Here is a 19,246-nt window from a genome sequence, read left to right as displayed (position 1 = left end):
CCCGATGATATGTCTGAATATTAAATAAGCTTCTATTAAATGCTTGCAAAGTTTCATTTTAAAAGGAGCTATTTATTTCCTTCTTTTAGTTACAATGATCCAGCCTTTTATGAAGAATGCAAAATGGAATACCTGAAGGAAAGGGAAGAATTCAGAAAAACTGGAATTCCTACCAAGAAAAGGCTACAGAAGCTTCCCACAAGCATGTAGGCATATATTCGAGATACTCAGGAGCTCTGATATTCATGGAAATCATTACCAGAAATTACGGACTCAAGGAAGTGTTTGCTTTATCCTAAATTATGGAAATATTAATTTTATCTGAAATAAAAGATTTTTTTAAACTTTCTAAGTTAAATACCAAAAGGGATGGGAGGAGTAAATATTGAAATGGGATATGGTCTGCCTGGGCATTATAGATTTTTGGTAAGTTTTTCCACTACTACAGTTTTCTAACAGTGATACTGATTTCTAGGGTTCTATATAGACCTTCTATTATTCCATTCCAGTGTACAGACTAATGGCTAATCAGAGACGAGAAGTAACCAAAGGAAAGCAGGAGCTGTCAAAGGTGTTAATAACAAGGCAGATAGCAGAATAGTTACAAACCAGAATCCTTCCTGGGTCTATAACTCGTTATACAACCATGGAAATAATTCTCATTATGAAAGTTACTGAAGGTAAGTCAGTTGGACAGTTCCATGGTTATTGTTATTAGCAGTAAAGGATTATTTGGAAACACAGATGAAGGAAGTACTTATACATGAATTAATTTTACTTACATATTTGAGGGAAAATTTCCTAAAATTGAATTATTATGTTCTTTGACCTGTTTGGCTATTGAAAATAGTTTAGTTTAATGATTTCAGGAGCTAGTCTAAGAAAATTGAGTGCAGTAATTTGGTCCTAGGTTGAACTTTTATATTAAAAGTTGCTCCTTTTTTTCCTCCACGAACTGTTAACTCCTCACTGTAGTCACTGCAACGAGTTTCCAAGTAAGTAAGATTTATATATATTTACATAGTTCTCATTAAAATCACAAATAGAAATTACTACCTACTAGGATTAAGATTTAACTTTGGCCCCAATCCCATGAAACAGGTCTGAGATTCTTTTTAAAGGACTTAGTTTAAAGCAGATAGGACCCTAAAGAATTCAATACTTTACTCAAGTGAACCGCTCAGAGAACTATTTTACTCTTACTTGAAACCCAAAGCAGCCACATTTTCCTAGGTCACAGATCAAAAGGAAGGTTACTAGAACAGACCAAAGCAAAGCAAATATAGAAACCTAGAGACCACATACCATAGGGGTAAACAATTCTTCTGTCAGTCTTTTGGTGTTGGTACATTTCCTAGAGCACAGGACCTGAATTGTTTTAAATGATGCAGATGAAGAAAAGGCAAATAGTTACTTTAGGAAGGTAGTGAAATATATAATCTGTGGCTAATTTATAATTTGGATGAGAATCAGAGAAACCACCTTCAATCTTATGTGGAAAATTAATTTATGTAGATGTTGCTTTCCCCATAGGTGCTGGGCAGTAGGTTATATAAATATGTTCATGCCTGTCAGAAACTAAACCACTGACTACAGCTTTCAGAATATCCATGCCTGGCCCCCAAACTGGTCTACTTCACTCACTAGTACAGCTGCCTCAGTTGTTGTTTTGGTTGCTCATTCATTATCTGGCTGGTATTATTAAGAGTGCACAGATTTTCTTCCCCTAAGTAGACTACTTGACCCAAGTAGTCTTTTGGATTAGATCATTACTGTTTCCTTACAATTCAGGCTTGGTTCTTGAAGTTTGAATTCTTCCTTATTTACCTGTTTTTCTAGTGTTCCACATAGGTATGTCCCTGCTCTGTGTAGGAATTAGGTTCCATTTTGGCAGTACCTCAGTTTCCTATTAGAGAAAATAAAAATTTTATTTTTGCTAATAGGAGGTCAAGGGGAGGGAGTGTCTTTGTTACTACCTGTGTTCTCTTCTATGTAAATGTAAACCTGGTTATGGTAAAAATCTAAAGATTAAAGAAATTTTTGAAGGAAGCCCTTTGGAGCAAATTTCTAGTGGTATGAAAGAAGTCAACATAAAATTTTCCATCTTAAGTAGATTAATAATCTACAGATTGGTCCTTCTCATTTTTCTCTGAGTCTTACGCAGAATGGAGATGATCATAAAGTGTATATTTTAAAATTTATGGCTGGATACATTTTTTGGTTCAAGTCTTACCCATCATTTAGTTAGTACTTTAAAGAACATCAACCTCTGATTTCCGGCATACCTGTTTGCCAGCTACCCTGTTGTTCAGATGGAAGAACATTTTTTTCCACTCAGAAGTTGGTTTAACAAGATAAATGCCTGTAATTTGAGTCAAATTAATAACTAATAATTAGTACCTGACCTTAGAATATATAGGCAAGGACAGTATTTCACATTCACTTCCAATTTCAAACAAAAATAATTTATTTTAATTAAACAATTTCTTGGCATTATTCAAAACATTAATCAAGCCATTATCTCATATGACTTCTTTACAAAGGAAAGTTTCCAACCTTGGTTTTAAAAAAAGCAAACCAGTAAGCTACATTAGAGATGAGATAGAATATACAGACTATGCAGCCACATGAGAAACAGTTTCTGCTGCTTTGTTATTACACAGGTAGTTGCTTCCTTTAGCTAAAGCCTGGAGTCTTGTATTTGTTTTATGCATATTGGGTTCTGTTCTATTACTTGGCAGGAGATTGTACTCCCTGGAGTGAGCGGTGTTCATTGGTCAGAATAAATTCCAGCATCTGACACCAATTCCATTAATCACAGACAAGCCTGAATAAGTGAGTAAGATAATAGAAAGACAAAAATATCTGTGACCAGTGAACATTGTTTATGTATGTATGCTACTCAGTTAATAGAAGAGATCCGAGATATTCTTTTTCAGTTCAAGATATTTGAAACTGTCTATCAAAAAGGATAAAGGCCTCCTACATGAAACCCTTTATCTGAGGCAAAAGATGTATAAGCCAACTAATACATTATATTACAGTGTTAATACCACCACCCTGGAAGAATTTAGATAGCATTTCCATGTGAAGCCATCCTTGTCTATAAATGATAGGCCTCTTACTCAAAAAGTTTGGGGACATTTCATGATTGTACTATATCAATACAGCACAAAATTCAGTTTTTAGACTTAAAATTCTTAATTTGGTTAATCAAAAATCACTCTTACATTTCAAAACAAAGTCAATTACAATTAAGTTGCTCTACGTATCAAGCAGGTATAGACCCTTTGAAGAAAATGACTTTATCCAGTTACATATTTAGCTCTTTATTATGGACCATTGAAGGCACAGATTAGACCGCAACCTGTGTGATGCTCTTTCTACTTCTAGTTGGATAATGCGGGATTGAAACAGTTCACACACCACATAGTTTTTCAACTACTTCACCACTTTTTTTCAGTTAGGATTTGAAGGGACTATGGAACACTGAGTTGGTTTCAATGATCAAGTTATTTCAAGTCCTAAAATCATTTTTTAATCAAAATGTTACTAAGTCTTAAACTCTGAAACACAACGGCAAATGGAGATGGAATAACCTATATTATTCAACTATAATTTTCATCTTTATGTAAGGTCACTAGAAATAGAACCTATTCATTTTGCCATTTCTTTTATGCAAATTAAAGCAACTTACAATTTTTCTCAGATTATTAATGGCCTCTTATTTTAGGCATTTCACATGCTATATAAAACCATGTCCTAAAAAATTTTAATTCCATTCTTTACATGAGAGGCAGTTATTTACAATTACTATCAAAGGTAGAACTGTTTCTTTGAGACAACTTAAGTTTATTAATTAACTGGTAGCTTGTATCTGATTCTTAGCCAGAACATGGAGCTAATACTGGGAAATTGATACAGGACATGGAGAACAGTATGTGCAAATATACGTACTGAAGAACTCTGCAAAAGTTTATTCAAAATCTGCTTTCAGTTAAGTAATTTCTTGAGAGCCACTGAGGGAGAGGACAGTAACCTCATGACCAAATCATGAAATCTCTTCGGAATTAATTCTTATAAAGGCAGTTTTGATTATGTTGATCCAAGTAATGCAGTGGTGGCAGGTTGGATAAAGGCAAAGTTTTATTTTTAGTCTCCCCAAATGCTGTCTCACTTGATTTAGGAGGGCTTGGGAATACCCAAGAATTATCTTCCAGAGAATTTCTGCCATAAGAGTTGTGTTCCTGAAGGTTAGTGCCATCATGAAGAATGGATCGCTCATTATCTGTCCATGATTGGAGAATTGCTTTCTCTGATAAAACCTTCATATCTCCTGATAAAGGGGAAGATGTGGTGTGGCAAAGAGTTTTGCCATTTGGTGAGAGGGGGGAATGTCTTTTGTATGTTGCGGTAAAATTCGCCAAGTGCAGTTTTGTGCTGTCTTTCCCAAGGTCTTCCATGCATCCTAGTGGGGCACACGCTAAAAAGAAAGCACAGGCTAAATGTCAGTTGTCAAGGCATTTGTGATCCTAATTTGGCTGAGTCTAGAAGTGGACATAAAATTAATATTTCCAAGTTAATCACTGGGGCACTATGATTAGAAGACAGATGACAAATGATCAGAGTTCTAATCCTGGATCACTTATTTACGGACATTGTGACTTTTGGTTCAGTCACTTTATTGCTTCCAAGTGTCACTTCTCTCATCTGCAAAATGGACACAGGAACCTTGTCCTGCCTCTATCACAGAACCATCAATAAAGAGGAGAAATTGTAATGTGACTAGAGAAAATGTGCATACTGATTTAAGTGTCCATGGAAACTAAGAAAGCTGTTCTTCAATATTCCTTTGCTTATTCAAACCTTTTTCCATAGGTGCTTCAAAATTTTTTCTGCAGTGATTATATTGTGACTTGGTGAGGCCCTAAGTCAGTTTTAATATACATTCAAAGGCTCTTATAGATAAACCAGTTTGAATAAAATTTATTATAAAATAATTGTTTCTTATAAACACACATTTCTGCCATGGTCAATAGGTCAAGAGAAAAAACTGTTTTCTGAGCCATTACACGTGCACTAAACAAACCATCACCAACATAAAGGTAGCCTGAACTTTTCTGCCCCTTCCAATTCGACCTACTAGGGCAAAATGCTAAAAATTATAACTCAGCTCGAATCTATAATTTTAGAAGAAATTGAACCACATTATAAAATAAGCTAATTGCCTTTTTTCTTGGGGAATGAGATGGGCATGGAGAAAACCTAGAAGTAACAGTGCTCAACTTCTGGACAAGGGTGATAATGCAGGTGAGGAAGAAAGATGATCTAGTCTGTCTCTACTCCAGAAAGCATGGAGTTGTGGTGAGGAGCCGTAGCCTTGAGCCTGCCATGCTCAGTGTGCACTAGGGAGCTTTCGGTTCGCTTTACCAAAAGATTTATCCTTCACCAACTCACAAGGGACACAAGAATGAGCTGTTTCCAAATGTTGAAAGAGCATTTTATTCTCTGAAAACTATATCTGTTATATAAACAAAGTCTTCCTAAAAACTCCCTGCAAAATTGTTCTGCATTCCTTTTAAGAGAAGTTTTACCTCTACCAATTGACACACATTTGCCTCATAAGGACCCCTGGTCATTGGAAAACTCAAGGGCAAAATGAACCATAAATTAAGTTGGAGCCTGCCTGATTCATAAATTACTCTCTAGAAACTGAAAGGGATTTTTATTTTAGTTTTCCTTTTTCCCTACTAGTAAACACTCCTGAGGAGATTTCGAAAATACATTTCTCTTGTGCCCTCTTTAGGGACAATCCAAGGTGCATATCATTTTAAATTAAGGGTGGTGGTGATTTTTTTTCTTCTTACCAAAAGTCACATCTAATTCCTTAAAATAAATTTTCAGACAAATTTATATTATACAACTTTTCAGAAATAAAATTATGTAATAAAAGGTATGGATGTACTGACTTCTCTGAGGTATAGTAAGAGTTTTGGTAAAGTAGCCGCTAACTACTAGGTTAGGCCCAAAATTAAAAAAGTGTAGTCAGCCAAGCAGTTAATATGAAAAGCAGATCGATGAAAATTCTTTGTTTCCTTGAAAGGGATAGTGGGATAACACATAGTTACCATTCTAAACAGTCTATCCTTTATGGGAAGGAAAATTAAGTTTACCAAAGGAAAACAACTCAAATTATGCATCAGTTATTTTTTTCAAAACTAATTTAAAGAGCTAGGTCTTCGATATATTCTCTAGCACTGGAATGAAAAATAGCTTTTGATGTCTTGATGTCTTTTTTTTTTTTTTAAATATAAGGAGGAGTTGTGGTAAAAGGTCAGCTAGAGCAAACTTAACACCTCAGCCTTATACACATAAGCAACACTTGGCTGAGAAAAAAAGCCACAAGGGGAAAAGAATACAGTACCGAAGAAAAAACACATCAGCAACACCTTTATGTGTGAAGTTGACCAGTATGAGAATGAAGCCCGAGCAGAGAATAGGTAGGCTGTGAACATACTATATATACTTTGGCTTATCAAAATCATCTGATGAGATTTTGATAAACGATAGCCAGTTGCTCTTCAAGCTGTTTGGCTGGAATCAGTGGTTTCCAGCCAACATTTACTTGCCTTTCTTGATTGTAGTTGGGGTTTTCAGTTTTCTTAGTAGTTCAGCTTGTACTTGAGTCACCAAATGTAAATTAGACATTTCTCTCTTCAGTTCCCAGTATGCATTTTGCATATTATCACTGAAATACAGATTTTAAAAAAGTTGATGTTTATTTTCTTTATGGACAGAAAGGAGTAACTTTAAAACAGAAAGAAGCATATCTGCATTTCTGCTGCAGTTAGTTTTGAGGTGATACAAACGAAACTAAACTTCCTCATTAAATAACTGAAATATAATTAGGGCATTAGGACAAGTGAAAAGATCTTACTCAATAATAATAATACTGATCTAATTTCTAGCCACTAATTGAACTATACTAAATGGAAGGGTATTTAACAAAAAGAAGTATTATCACCAAGTTTCTTAGAGTTCTCAGAATTGAGGTTTTCATTACAGCTCATAATGTGCAGTGGTGTTACTATCATACTTTTTGAGTGAAGGAGAATGTTCTTAATTTGCAAATCTGATAAAAAATAGTGACATTTATTTATGTATACAGTTTTAATTTGTATTTATCTCTTGATTATTCGGTTTTGACACTGAATTGTGAATATATCCCTAAACCCACATCAAAATAAAATTTAGGTTTCATGCATTCCATTCTTTTATGTTTGACTGGGCTGTCTCATATTGTTGGTTCTAAACCAATGTGACATGACAGCACAAGACAGAAAGAGCCAGATGATTTCCTGGTAAGGGAAAAGAAGCTAGAGAAAGAGAGCGAGAGAATTATATGAACCAGAAATTAAAAACTTCACAAATGCCTCTCATTTTCATAATTAAAAGTATTTTACTTCAAGTATCTGAGCAGTTACAAATTAGCTATTTTAAACCTAATCTGTAAAAGTTTCATTCTTCCATTAAATATTATTTGGATATTCATTATTTTCTTTATTTAGGTTTTTAATTGCCAACTACCTGAACTGAAATCTTCAATATATATTCTTACTTTGCTGTACAAGAATATGTGAAATATTAAGAACTGATCTCACAGTATTCAAACGACCATTATAGCCCCTTAAAGATATTGGTGTAAACTTGATAATAAGTAAATAAAATTAGAAAATGGTATTTCATGCTTCAATTTTTATCGAGCTGTGAACAAAAACCTTTAAACCAAGGGATAATATCTTGGTATCTAATATCCTAATTATGAAGCAACACATCTACTCAAGAATAATTACATGGAATGTAAGTATACATACATTTTTGGCAAGATATTTCTATTCCACTCCAATCACAATTCTTTCAATAGAAACAGAATAAACTTTATAGTGCTTTTGGAAAAAATCTACATGTTTTAATCTATTGTGAATGTTATCTGTCAAACAGCAGTCTATTATAAAAATCACAGGCTTTTTGCAGGTTTTTGATAAGTGTGAAATAATTACTTCGCAAAAATTAGTTAACCACTTTACTTCACCAGTAAACATCTGAGCTGTATGCTACAATAAATGTTTCACATAGGAACCTGTCTTAAGTGTGAAGGGTTGTTGGTTCCTTGTTGCAATTCTGGGCATTCAGTATGCTTTCCAGAGAGTTATGTTACCCAGCAGTAAGTATAAGTGCTGTACATGTGCTAATGCATGCAGACAGTCATGATATGAATATACGGTTTAAAAATAGTGTTTAATTATTGTCATGAGATGGTAAGTAAGTACCTGACTTGGAGAAAACTAAATACTGAAGACTGTGTTTGGATCCTAGAATAACATACACATTTAATCATTCAAAATAGCTAAACATGTACAATAAAAGACAATTATAACAGAAGTGTTAAAGCAGTGTCTAATACACATTTTCCAATTCAATGAAGACTACTTACAAACTAGTTAAACTAAAATCTAGGTCACCAACTTTAAAATACATCTAAGTCTTTTGCCCTTAAAGTCATATGAATTAAAAACAGATTTTTAAAAAGTCTAAATTACTAAGTACAAGCTCTCCCTCTTGTGGATTAACAAAGCAATCACAGTCACTTTAAAGTTAATATTAAGGTGCTATAGTCTTCAGTGTTAAATATTCTGTACAAGTAGAATTAAAAATTTTTTAAATCATTACTTGAGACTGGAAAAGGCAAGTTGTCATCCACAAATCTTTGGCAGAGTTCCAACTAACCATCATTTATCTAGGTATTTTTGAGATCGTATAGTCTGGCTTTACCACCCCACCTCCCCCAAACCAGTAGTGTGAACAAAGTTAAATTTTGCTCTAAATGACATACATACACACATTTTTTTTCACCTATAAAAAATTATAATCCTACTTGAAACACTGAGATACAACACTAAAGCATCCCAAAGAGAACCCTAAAAAAATAAAATAGATGAAACAAAATAATGATGGTTGAGCATTTCACCCATGTTCTCACACCAGCTTGGCAAACTGGGTAACCACATTTTCCTTGTGAGGAAACACAAGAACTTACTCCATACTCTAACATGTTGCTGATTAAAGCCATCTTTTAATAATCTAATGACTGCTGCCATTTTGGGGTAACATGTTTTTATATCATCACCACCATCCTCTTCATTAGACATTTACTACCAAGCACCTACAACATACTGACTGCCAACACAATCTTCTTAGCCCCAGTATAAAATCTTAACCCTCTAAAATTTAAATGTAATTAAGCTTGCTTATCCATATCTCCATGAGATACACGCGCTACTTACAAACTGTGTAAAAGACCAGTTTTCTTTATTGACAATATACATTTAATACTGAAAGGAATATTCCTTGTATAGGAAAAATCAACTTAATTGTTTACTTCACCTATACTATTTTTCTGAAATAGCTTCTGAAAATTGACTGAACTATTCTATCACCCAGAAGAACTACAAAGTATGAAAGTCTTACCCAAAAGCTAAAGACTTAGAAATCTACATTTTGACCACTGTGATTCCCCATAACCAAGTATCTTTCAGACATTTTTGATTGTGGGGCACACAAGGAACCAATTTACACTGCAACCCAAAGAACCAAGTTATAAGAAACCATACTTACACCCTTATTATGTGTAATATACTCTGGTAAGTTCTGTTTTATTCAGTATTTTTATAAATACTCTTAACTCACAAAATTTCACAATGACTAAAGGAACACAGCACAATTTGAAAAATATTAATCCATATTTTCTAAACTAAAGATTTACATTTTAAGAAGTTCAAGTTTACCCCATACCTTCATTAGTTTAAGAACTGAGTGCAACAACCTAAAGCTAATAACAAATGAACACTGGCAGGAAATGGCCAAATTTCTGATAGGACTGTTACTGTTAAATGATGTTGTATAGAGTAAAGGCCTCCAGTAATTACATTAGGGAAACAGTGCAGTACCTCAACTGCCTGCCAATACATGATGGAGGAAAAATGAAAAAAGTGTTCCCACAAAGGGGTATTTACAAATAACTGAAGAATAATCTTTTTTTTTTTTAAATTTTTTTTTAATTTATTTCTAGGAGAGAGAGAGAGAGAGCGAGCGTGAGCAGGGGAGGGTCAGAGAGAGAGGGAGTCACAGACTCCGAGACAGGCTCCAGGCTCTGAGCTGGCAGTCAGCACAGAGCCTGACGCGGGGCTCGAACCCACGAACCGTGAGATCATGACCTAAGTGAAAGTCGGATGCTTAACCGACTAAGCCACCCAGGCGCCCCAGAATAATCCTTAAAACTATGTAAAATTGTACTTAAAAGTTTTATGGAAACATTCCTATGTACTTTTTGCTACTGTAATAATCAATATGAATTGTTCCACTTAAGTGATGAGGTAACTTACAAATATTAATAAAACACAGGACTGACTAGACTAGAAATAGGTATGCATGAGAAGGTGAAGGCAAAACAAGACAAAATGCAGGTAACATAGAAATGAATGATACAGGGTATACCAAGGGTAAGCTACAAATGTGGCTGTTAGTTTTCTAGTTAGAAACCAGAAGAGGGAAACCTAATCCGTTTGGCAATCCATACTGCTTACATAAAATAAATGCAAACCAACTTGTAAAAAGCCATACATATAACTTGAACACTAGGAAACCAGTAGGACATCATACAGTTCTTGTAGCACACAAGTAACTTCTACAGCTAAGAACTGAAGGTAATTCTGTCTAAAAACTGTCTCACTCAGCTGATACCCTGAATTAATACTGAAGAGAATTCAAAAGTGCACTTTGAAGCCACAGTTACATATCTAATCCAGCAGCCTCAAAAGGTAGACTCACCTCCTTGGACCTTCATCCTCCTCTAAATCCTGGTGTTTTCTTTACTGTGTTATTACTTATACGGTGTCTCCAGAGACATTTTGAGGGGACCAGTTTTTCCAGTTATTCTCAGTAGATGTGACCCAAATTTACGTAAAATTTCCCATGAAAAGAAGCAGGCGTCTCGTTCTGTATCATGTACTTCTAATACACTATATAGGTTAGCCCCTTTATTTGACCTACTCTGATTTTAATACATTTTTTGTTCCCTGCTTTTTTCCAAAAATAGTTTGAAGAGGTTTATAAAAATGATAAACGTAACAAATTAAAGGAAAACCTAGGCTGACAGGAAAAAAGGTAACTTTGATTTAAATAAAAAAAAGACAACCTTGAGAAAGAATTTACACGGACACTGAACTAGACACACTGTTTAAAAAAGAAAAACTTCCTTGCTATAAAGCTGGATGAAACTTGAAGGCATAACTGACTAGCTGTTCAAATGGCAGAGTTTATTAATTAGAATTGTTATGGTAATTGTTAGAATTCCCTAAAGCCTAAAAGACTCTGGCCCTATAAAGAAAAACTTTGCCTATCCCTGGATCTAGAAGATTGGCTGCAATCCTACAATTTTGCCCTAGTTGATCATTTCTCTCAATCAGGTTTTGGTAGGAACAGGTATGAGCCATTTCACATTGTTTACTTTTACTCAGTAAACTTTGGAAGCCAAATGATCAAGCAGTGAAGTCAACTCACTATTTTTCATTGGATGAAACTATCCTTCTAGAGAAGAGCTGCTAAAATCAGATAATTTAAAACACAGTACTTGTTACTTAAGTAAAAATGACATATATTTAAGAAAAAAGGGTTAAAGTAGCATACATGAACTCTGATAGCTACTTTTGTTTTTACCCCAAGAGGACAGTTCTTTTAAAATTTATGTTATACCAAAGACTAAGGTGGTCCAAATTTGCCCTTAAGGTGGGATTACCATATATGGACATGTTTAATTCTTCAAGTACAAAATCAGGATTTATTGCAGAACACTTTCTAGACAGCTTCTTAAAAATCTAAAATATCGAGTGTTCAAAAATTTTGCTTCACATATGGCATCACAATATGTATTTTTCTACTAAAGTTCAAACCTACTGCTAAAGAACAGTTAAATGTTTTTATAAATCCACTGTGATCAGAGATTACATGCAGTGCCCAAATAGTATCCATTCATTTTTAAAGTTAAATCACAACAGAAATCTAGGTAACTTATATACAATGTGTTATTTTTGAATTCTGAAGAATGTTCATACCTTGAAATGCTCAGTCTTTGGAGATCACTGCTCTTCAGATTGTCCTCCTGAGACGGATCCTGTCATTTAAAAAGTATTAAAGTTATAATTGTTAGGTATACATCTGTTTCCCAAACTAGTACTTTATGATGTGGGAGTTTCACATATACAGGGGCCCATGGCTACAAAATACTGGGAAACACTGTTCAAGTCAAACACATTTCTTTTTTTTTTTTTTTTCCCTAACTCATTTTATTTTATTTTTTTTTTTACAAATAGTTTATTGTCAAATTAGTTTCCACATAACACTCAGTGCTCATCCCCACAAGTGTCCTCCTTCATGCCCATCCCCCCCTCCCCCCCACATCCATCAGTCCTCAGTTTTTGTCAGCATTCAAGAGTCTCTCATGGTTTGCCTCTCTCCCTTTCCCCCACCATTTCCGCCCTTCTTCTCCCCCTTGTTCCTCCGTCAAGTTCCTCCTAATCCTCCTATACGTGCAAACATATGATATTTGTCCTTCTCTGCCTGACTTATTCCGCTCAGCATAACACCCTCAAGGTCCATCCATGTTGCTACACATGGCCAGATTTCATTCTTTCTCATTGCCATGTAGTATTCCATGGTATAGATAAACCACATCTTCTTAGGCTCTTTCCATGTTTTGGCTATTGTGGAGAGTGCTGCTATGAACATTGGGGTCCATGTGCTCCTATGCCTCAGCATTTCTGTATCCCTTGGGTAAATTCCTAGCAGTGCTATTGCTGGGTCATAGGGGAGTTCTATTGTTAGTTTCCTGAGGAACCTCCACACTGTTTTCCAGAGGGGCTCAAGTCAAACACATTTCTATACTATGGAACTTCTCAGAACCTCTGGTATACAACAGCACACCGTGAATAGCGAAATGGGTTATTATTAGGTGCCTTAGACCTCTATACCAACTCCATTTTACAGAACCAGTGTTTTCTAAACTTCTTTGGCTCTAGTGTCTTTTTCTTTCCCCAAAGGATCTTTTCTAAATATAAATGACTGGAATATGGGGGATATATAAAGTCTAAAAGGACCATAGTAGAACTGATCCTGGAAACTTGACCTCATTAATACCAAACAGTAATCAACCGAGTAAAAAAAACCCCAAAAACAAAATATCTTACTGTTATGTCAACACAGAGATGCTAATTCACACTTTTAATTTCAACGTGGAACCTCCTATAAATTTGCATTAAGCATTCCACTCTTCCTTTTTCTGGTTCATTTCTTTATCTCAGCTGTAACCATTTTTTAGTTTTAAATCTTCCCTATCCCTGCCAAATAAATTCCTACGTAGGTCAAGGACCAAGTCTTAAATTAAAAAAAAAAGAAAAATCCTTTTAATTCATCTTAAACTCTTAAGTTTCTTACTCCTTCAGATACCATTTCAGCAGTAAGTGAAACATGATTTCTAAAGTTTCTTCTATCTTTAAATGTGTTTCTATAATTTATGATGAGTTAAACTAAATTTATGCCCTAGCACCATCTAGTGGAAAAGAGTAACTAATAACTGAACTATACACATACACCCTTAACAGTTTTGCTTTTCTGGATTACCTTAAGTTTTTTTTTTTTGAAACACATTCATGTAATAAATATACTATATACTAGGCACTATGCAAAATGTGTTAAATACTATCTAACCTTCATTTAAAAACAGTATTTAAAAGTCTACTTAAAGAAAACAAGTTCAGAAGAATTAAATGATATTCCTAACTTTACATAATTAATTAGCAACACCATAATTATGAGCCAAGTTTTTACAATGCCATGGTACTGCTTCCTTACTCTGTAAGGAAATACTCATTATATAAAAAGCTATCAATTTCCTTTCTCTATTTACTGACAATTAGAATTCAGAGCTACAAGGTACAGGTCCTTTCTTGCAAGTTTATCTTTTTAAAAAGAAGCCTCTAAAGAAGATGGCAAAGTAGGAGGATCGTAAGCTCACCTCGCTCCACAGATACAACCAGTTAACATCCACATCAGTGTAAATAACCGACAAAATGACCTGAGGAATGGCAGAACAGATTCTCCACAGCAAAAGGTAAAGAAGAGACCATATTGAAGAGGCAGAAAGAGCAGAGATGCCATCTGGAGCTAAATGGACCCATGGGTCTATCTGAAGGAGGGAGGAACATTGTAGGCACAGAGAAAGGAGAAAACCACTCACCCTCACACTAGGTACCCCAGGCAGGGGAACACACACAGGGAAGACAAATCGCCAAAGAATCCCTGTAACATCTGGCTTTGAAAACCAGAGGGGCCTAATTTCCCAAGTTCTTACAATCAGCGGGGCTTAAAACCTGGGACTTGACAAATCAGTGAGCTCAGCTCTGGGAGAGAGGGGAGGGCAAGAGGAAACAGAATCCCCGCCCTTGAAGAGACAGGATAATGAACCCCAAGAAGATACAGTAGCACTGTGAAAAAGGCTTCATGTATATATGGCAGAGAGATTAGTTTACTAATCTTGGAGCATGTGCTGAAGGAGCAGGGATCACTGGGAGACTTCTTCAAGAAGAAAAGAGCTGCTGTGTGCTACTTCCTCCCCCTGGGGACATGGATACATGCAAGACCAGTGCAGCACACTCTCCACCTAGCTGGCTGATAGCCTGCCCCCATGCTTCTGCAGTTCTGCCCTCTCCAACCCAACCAGCTTCCAGTTTTGGGCAGCAGCAGGTACCCTCCCACAACCAACCAGCACAGACCTTGCTGGCACTGAATGTACTGCTCCCCACACTCTCCTGGGGACTCCCCCCGCCACACCAACCATAAAACAATTCTCAAAAGCAGCTCCATCTCCCCTCCCACAGTAGACCCCTCCCACTCAAACCATGCTAACACCATATGCCCTCCCCCGACATTTTCCTATGGATCTGTTCCTTTCAATATGTCCTTGTCTGGAACCCATCCAAAGGGGTACTACAACCCTGGAGCTGTGCAGTCAGCCCTGAAGAGGGGCCAGCACCACTGCAAAAGTGACTCCTGCCCTGGGGAGACAGGCAAAGAACCACACACACACCAGTCTGGCTGCAGCTGGAGCAATGAGTAGGGGGTAGACATCTGGTCTGACTACAGGGCCTGCCCACCAACAAAATCTTCTGAAGGCACAACACAGGGAAAGTTTTGCTCTGAAGTTCAGGGCTACTGCATCTCTCGGGAAAGCCTGGTATGCTATGACTGAAGGCCAAGGCTGCCCTAGACTGGCCCACTAACACAGGGACCAGACCCTACCACAAGAGGCAAAGAAGGGCATTGCAGATGACTGAAGGTAAAAGTGGCTTGGCCCAAACAGTAAGGAGCAGGAGATGCTCCTGAAATGTGAGGTTCTGGTGAACAGGGGACATTGTACTATATGGCACTACAGGACCTCTTCTTCATAATGCCACTATTTCAAGAGCTGGAGACATAGCTGACTTTCCTAACACATAGAAACAAACAAAATTAAGAGACACAGAATTATGTCCCAAAAGAAAGAAAAGGACAAGTTCATAGCAAGAGACCTAAACAAAACAGAGAAGAAGTAATATGGATGATGGAGTATTTAAAATAATGGTCATAAAGATATTCACTAGACTTGAGAAGAGTGGACGGCCTCAGTGACATCCTTACAAAAGAGACAGAAACCATAAAAATATAAACCATAAGAGCTGAAGAAATCAATAACTGAAATTAGAAATGTACTAGATGAAACAGTGCACTGGAGAAAGAAGAAAGGATAAGTGACCTGAAGGACAGAGTAATGGAAAGCAATCAAGCTGAACAGAAGAAAGGAAAAATCGAAATAATAAATGAAAAGACATAGGGAGTTCAGTGACACCATCAAGTGTAATAATATTTATACCCTAAGGACATGACAAGGAGAGAAGAGAATGAAACGGGGACAAAGTTTATTTGAAGAAATAAATTTGGGAAGCTGAAAATTTCCCGAATTTGAGTGAAGAAACAGAAATCCAGATAGAGGAGGCACATAAAGCCCCCAATAAAATCGATCCAAGAGGTGGACAGCAAGACACATCGTAACTACAATGGCAAAAGGTAGTGATAAGAGTTTTAAATGCAGCAAGAGAACACACATACATGGGAACCCCCGTGTGGCTACCAGCTGATTTTTCACCAGAAAGTCTGCAGGCCAGAAGGGAGTAGCATGATACATTCAAAGTGCTGAAAGAAAAAAACCCTGCAGCAAATAACACTAGAAAGAGCAAAGATTATCACTGAAGAGATAAATGGTTCTCTAAACAAAGGTTAAAGGAATTCATCACCACTAAACCAACCGTACAAGAAAGGTTAAAGGGGACACTTTGAGTGGAAAGAAAGACCATTAGTAGGAATAAAAAAAGAAAGGAGCACAAAAACAGTAAAATTTGTATCTATAAAAACCAGCCAAGGAATTCACAAAATAAAAGGATGTAAAATATGACACCAGATACTAAAACATTAGGTGAAGAGGAGTAAATACTGGATTCAAACTTAAGTGACCACTGACTGCCATATGCATAAAATGTTATATGCAAAAATAATGGTACTACAAGTTGCAAAATCCACTGATAGATATGCAAAAAATAAAGAGCATCACTATAGAAAGTCAGCAAACCAGGAGAATACAAGAGAAGTAACAGAGCAGAACTACAAAAACAACCATTAACAAGTAATAGAATGGCAATAAGTATACACATATGCTGTTTCAAAGGGACACATGCACCCCAATGTTTATAGCAACACTATCAACAATAGTCAAAGTATGGAAAGAGCCCAATGTCCATCGATGGATGAATGGATAAAGAAGATGTGATACATATATAAATACACAATGGAGTATTATTTGGCAATCAAAAAGAATGAAATCTTGCCATTTGCAACTACGTGGATGGAACTAGAGTGTACCATGCTAAGCGAAATTAGTCAGAGAAAGACAAATATCATATGACTTCACTCATATGAGGACTTTAAGATACAAAGATGAACATAAGGGAAGGGAAGCAAAAATAATATAAAAACAGGGAGGGGGACAGAAACATAAGAGACTTAAATATGGAGAACAAACAGAAGATTACTGGAGTGGTTGTGGGAGGGGGGATGGACTAAATGGGTAAGGGGCATTAAGGAATCTACTCTTGAAATCACTGTTGCACCATACGGTAACTAACTTGGATGTAAACTTTAAAAAACTAATAAAAAATGGCAGTAAGTACATACCTATCAATAATTGCTTGGAATATAAATGGATTGAATGGTACAATAAAAAGACATAGGGTGATGGAATGGATTAAAAAATCCATCTCTGGGCTGCCTACGAGGCTCATTATAGAACTAAAGACAAATGCAGATTGAAAGTAAAGGGATGGAAAAGCATTTGTCATACAAATGGTAGTGGGGGAAAAAAACAGGTTAGCAATACTTTTATGGGACAAAATTGACTGAAACAAAGACAACATGGGGCACCTGGGTGGCTCAGTTGGTTAAGTGTCTGACTCTGTTTCGGCTCAGGTCATGTTCTTACTGTTTCGTGGGTTTGAGCCCCGTGTCGGGCTTTGCACTCACAGTGTATAGTTTGCTTGGGACTCTCTCTGTCTCCTTCTCTCTCTACTCCTCTCCTGCTCACACTGTCTCTGTCTCTTTCAAAATAAATAAGTAGACATTAAAAAAAAAAGACAACAGAAAAAGGACACTATATAATCATAAATGGAACAATTCAACAATATAAGAATTGTAAATATTTATGCACTTAATGTGGGAGCACTCAAATACATACAGCAGATAATAACAAACAAAAGGAAGTAATCGATAGTAATATGATAATAGTAGGGAACATTAATATTCCACTTGTATCAATGGACAGATCACCCAAACAGCAAATCAACAAGAAAACAATGGCTCTGAATGACACATTGGACCAGATGCATCTAACCAATATATTCAGAACATTCCATCCTAAAACGGAATAATACACATTCTTGTCAAGTGCACATGGAACATTCTCCAGAACAGATCTCATATTAGGCAACAAAATAAGTGAAACAAATTCATAAAGACTGAAGTCATAGCATGCAGCTTTTCCAACCACAGTGCTATGAAACTACAAATCAACCACAAGAGAAAAATCTGGAAAAATACAACACAGGGAGGTTAAATAACATGCTATTAAACAATGCATGGGTCAAGTAAGAAATCAAAGAGGAAATCAAAAATACATGAAAACAAATAGAAATGAAAATACAACAGTCCAAAATCTTTTGGATTCAGCAAAAGCTACTGTAAGAGGGAAGTTTATAGCAATACAGGTCTATCTGATAATGCAAGAAAAATCTCAAACAACCTAACCTGACACCTAAAAGAATTGAAAAGGAGAGCAAAACCCCAAACCAGTAGGTGGAAGAAAACAATAAAGATTACAGCAGAAATAAATGAAATAGAAACTAAAAACACAACAGAGCAGATCAAGAAAACCAGGAGCTGGTACTCTGAGAAGACCAACAAAATTGGTAAACCTTCAGCAAGATTCATTAAAAAACAAAAACAAAAACAAAAAAACCAGACTCAAAACAAAATCAGATATAAAAAAGGAGAAATAACAACCAACACTACAGAAATACACAGGATTGTAAGAGATTATGAAAAATAATATGCTAACAACCTAGAAAAAATGGAGAAGTTCCTAGAAACAGATAACCTCCCAAAACTGAAATCAGAAAATTTGAACAGACCAATTACCAGCAATGAAACTGAACAATCAAAAAATTCCCAACAAACACAAGTCCAGGACCAGATGGCTTCAAAGGTGAGTTTTATTAAACATTTAAAGAAGAATTAATACCTATTTCTCACAAACTATTCCAAAAATAGAAGAAATCTTCTGAAAACATTCTATTTCTATGAGGCCAACATTACCCTGGTACCAAAACCAGACACTACACAAAAAAGGGAATTACAGGCCAATTCTGCTGATGGACATAATTGCAAAAATCCTTAACAAAACACTCGCAAACTGAATGCTATACTACATTAAAAATTCATTCACCATGACTAAGTAGATTTTATTCCTAGGATCCAAGGGTGATTCAATACT

General features: G+C 35.9%; 2 protein-coding genes across 3 annotated transcripts in view; one reads left to right on the top strand and one right to left on the bottom strand.

Moving 5' to 3' along the window:
• CMC1 (C-X9-C motif containing 1) overlaps positions 1-2,049 on the top strand; it is a 107,050-nt gene extending 105,001 nt beyond the window's left edge. The window contains exon 4 of the mRNA XM_039242705.1: positions 90-2,049. Within this exon, the coding sequence (XP_039098636.1) occupies positions 90-210 (121 nt within the window). The 3' untranslated portion in view covers positions 211-2,049. The remainder of the gene's footprint in view (positions 1-89) is intronic.
• Positions 2,050-2,443: 394 nt separating this feature from the next.
• Positions 2,444-19,246, bottom strand: part of AZI2 (5-azacytidine induced 2) — a 44,664-nt gene continuing 27,861 nt past the window's right edge. For both annotated transcript variants that reach the window (XM_039242704.1, XM_039242702.1), the window contains exons 6-8: positions 12,171-12,229; positions 6,630-6,748; positions 2,444-4,483 (exon numbers count right to left, since the gene is read on the bottom strand). In XM_039242704.1, the coding sequence (XP_039098635.1) occupies positions 4,071-4,483; positions 6,630-6,748; positions 12,171-12,229 (591 nt within the window). In that variant the 3' untranslated portion in view covers positions 2,444-4,070. The remainder of the gene's footprint in view (positions 4,484-6,629; positions 6,749-12,170; positions 12,230-19,246) is intronic.

Source organism: Hyaena hyaena, unplaced genomic scaffold (genome assembly GCF_003009895.1).
Source record: "Hyaena hyaena isolate Hyena2069 unplaced genomic scaffold, ASM300989v1 scaffold_216, whole genome shotgun sequence".
In the NCBI taxonomy this organism is placed as follows: Eukaryota; Metazoa; Chordata; class Mammalia; order Carnivora; family Hyaenidae; genus Hyaena; species Hyaena hyaena.
Note: the sequence above shows the minus strand (reverse complement) of the source record. Positions and strands in the feature narration are given on the sequence as shown.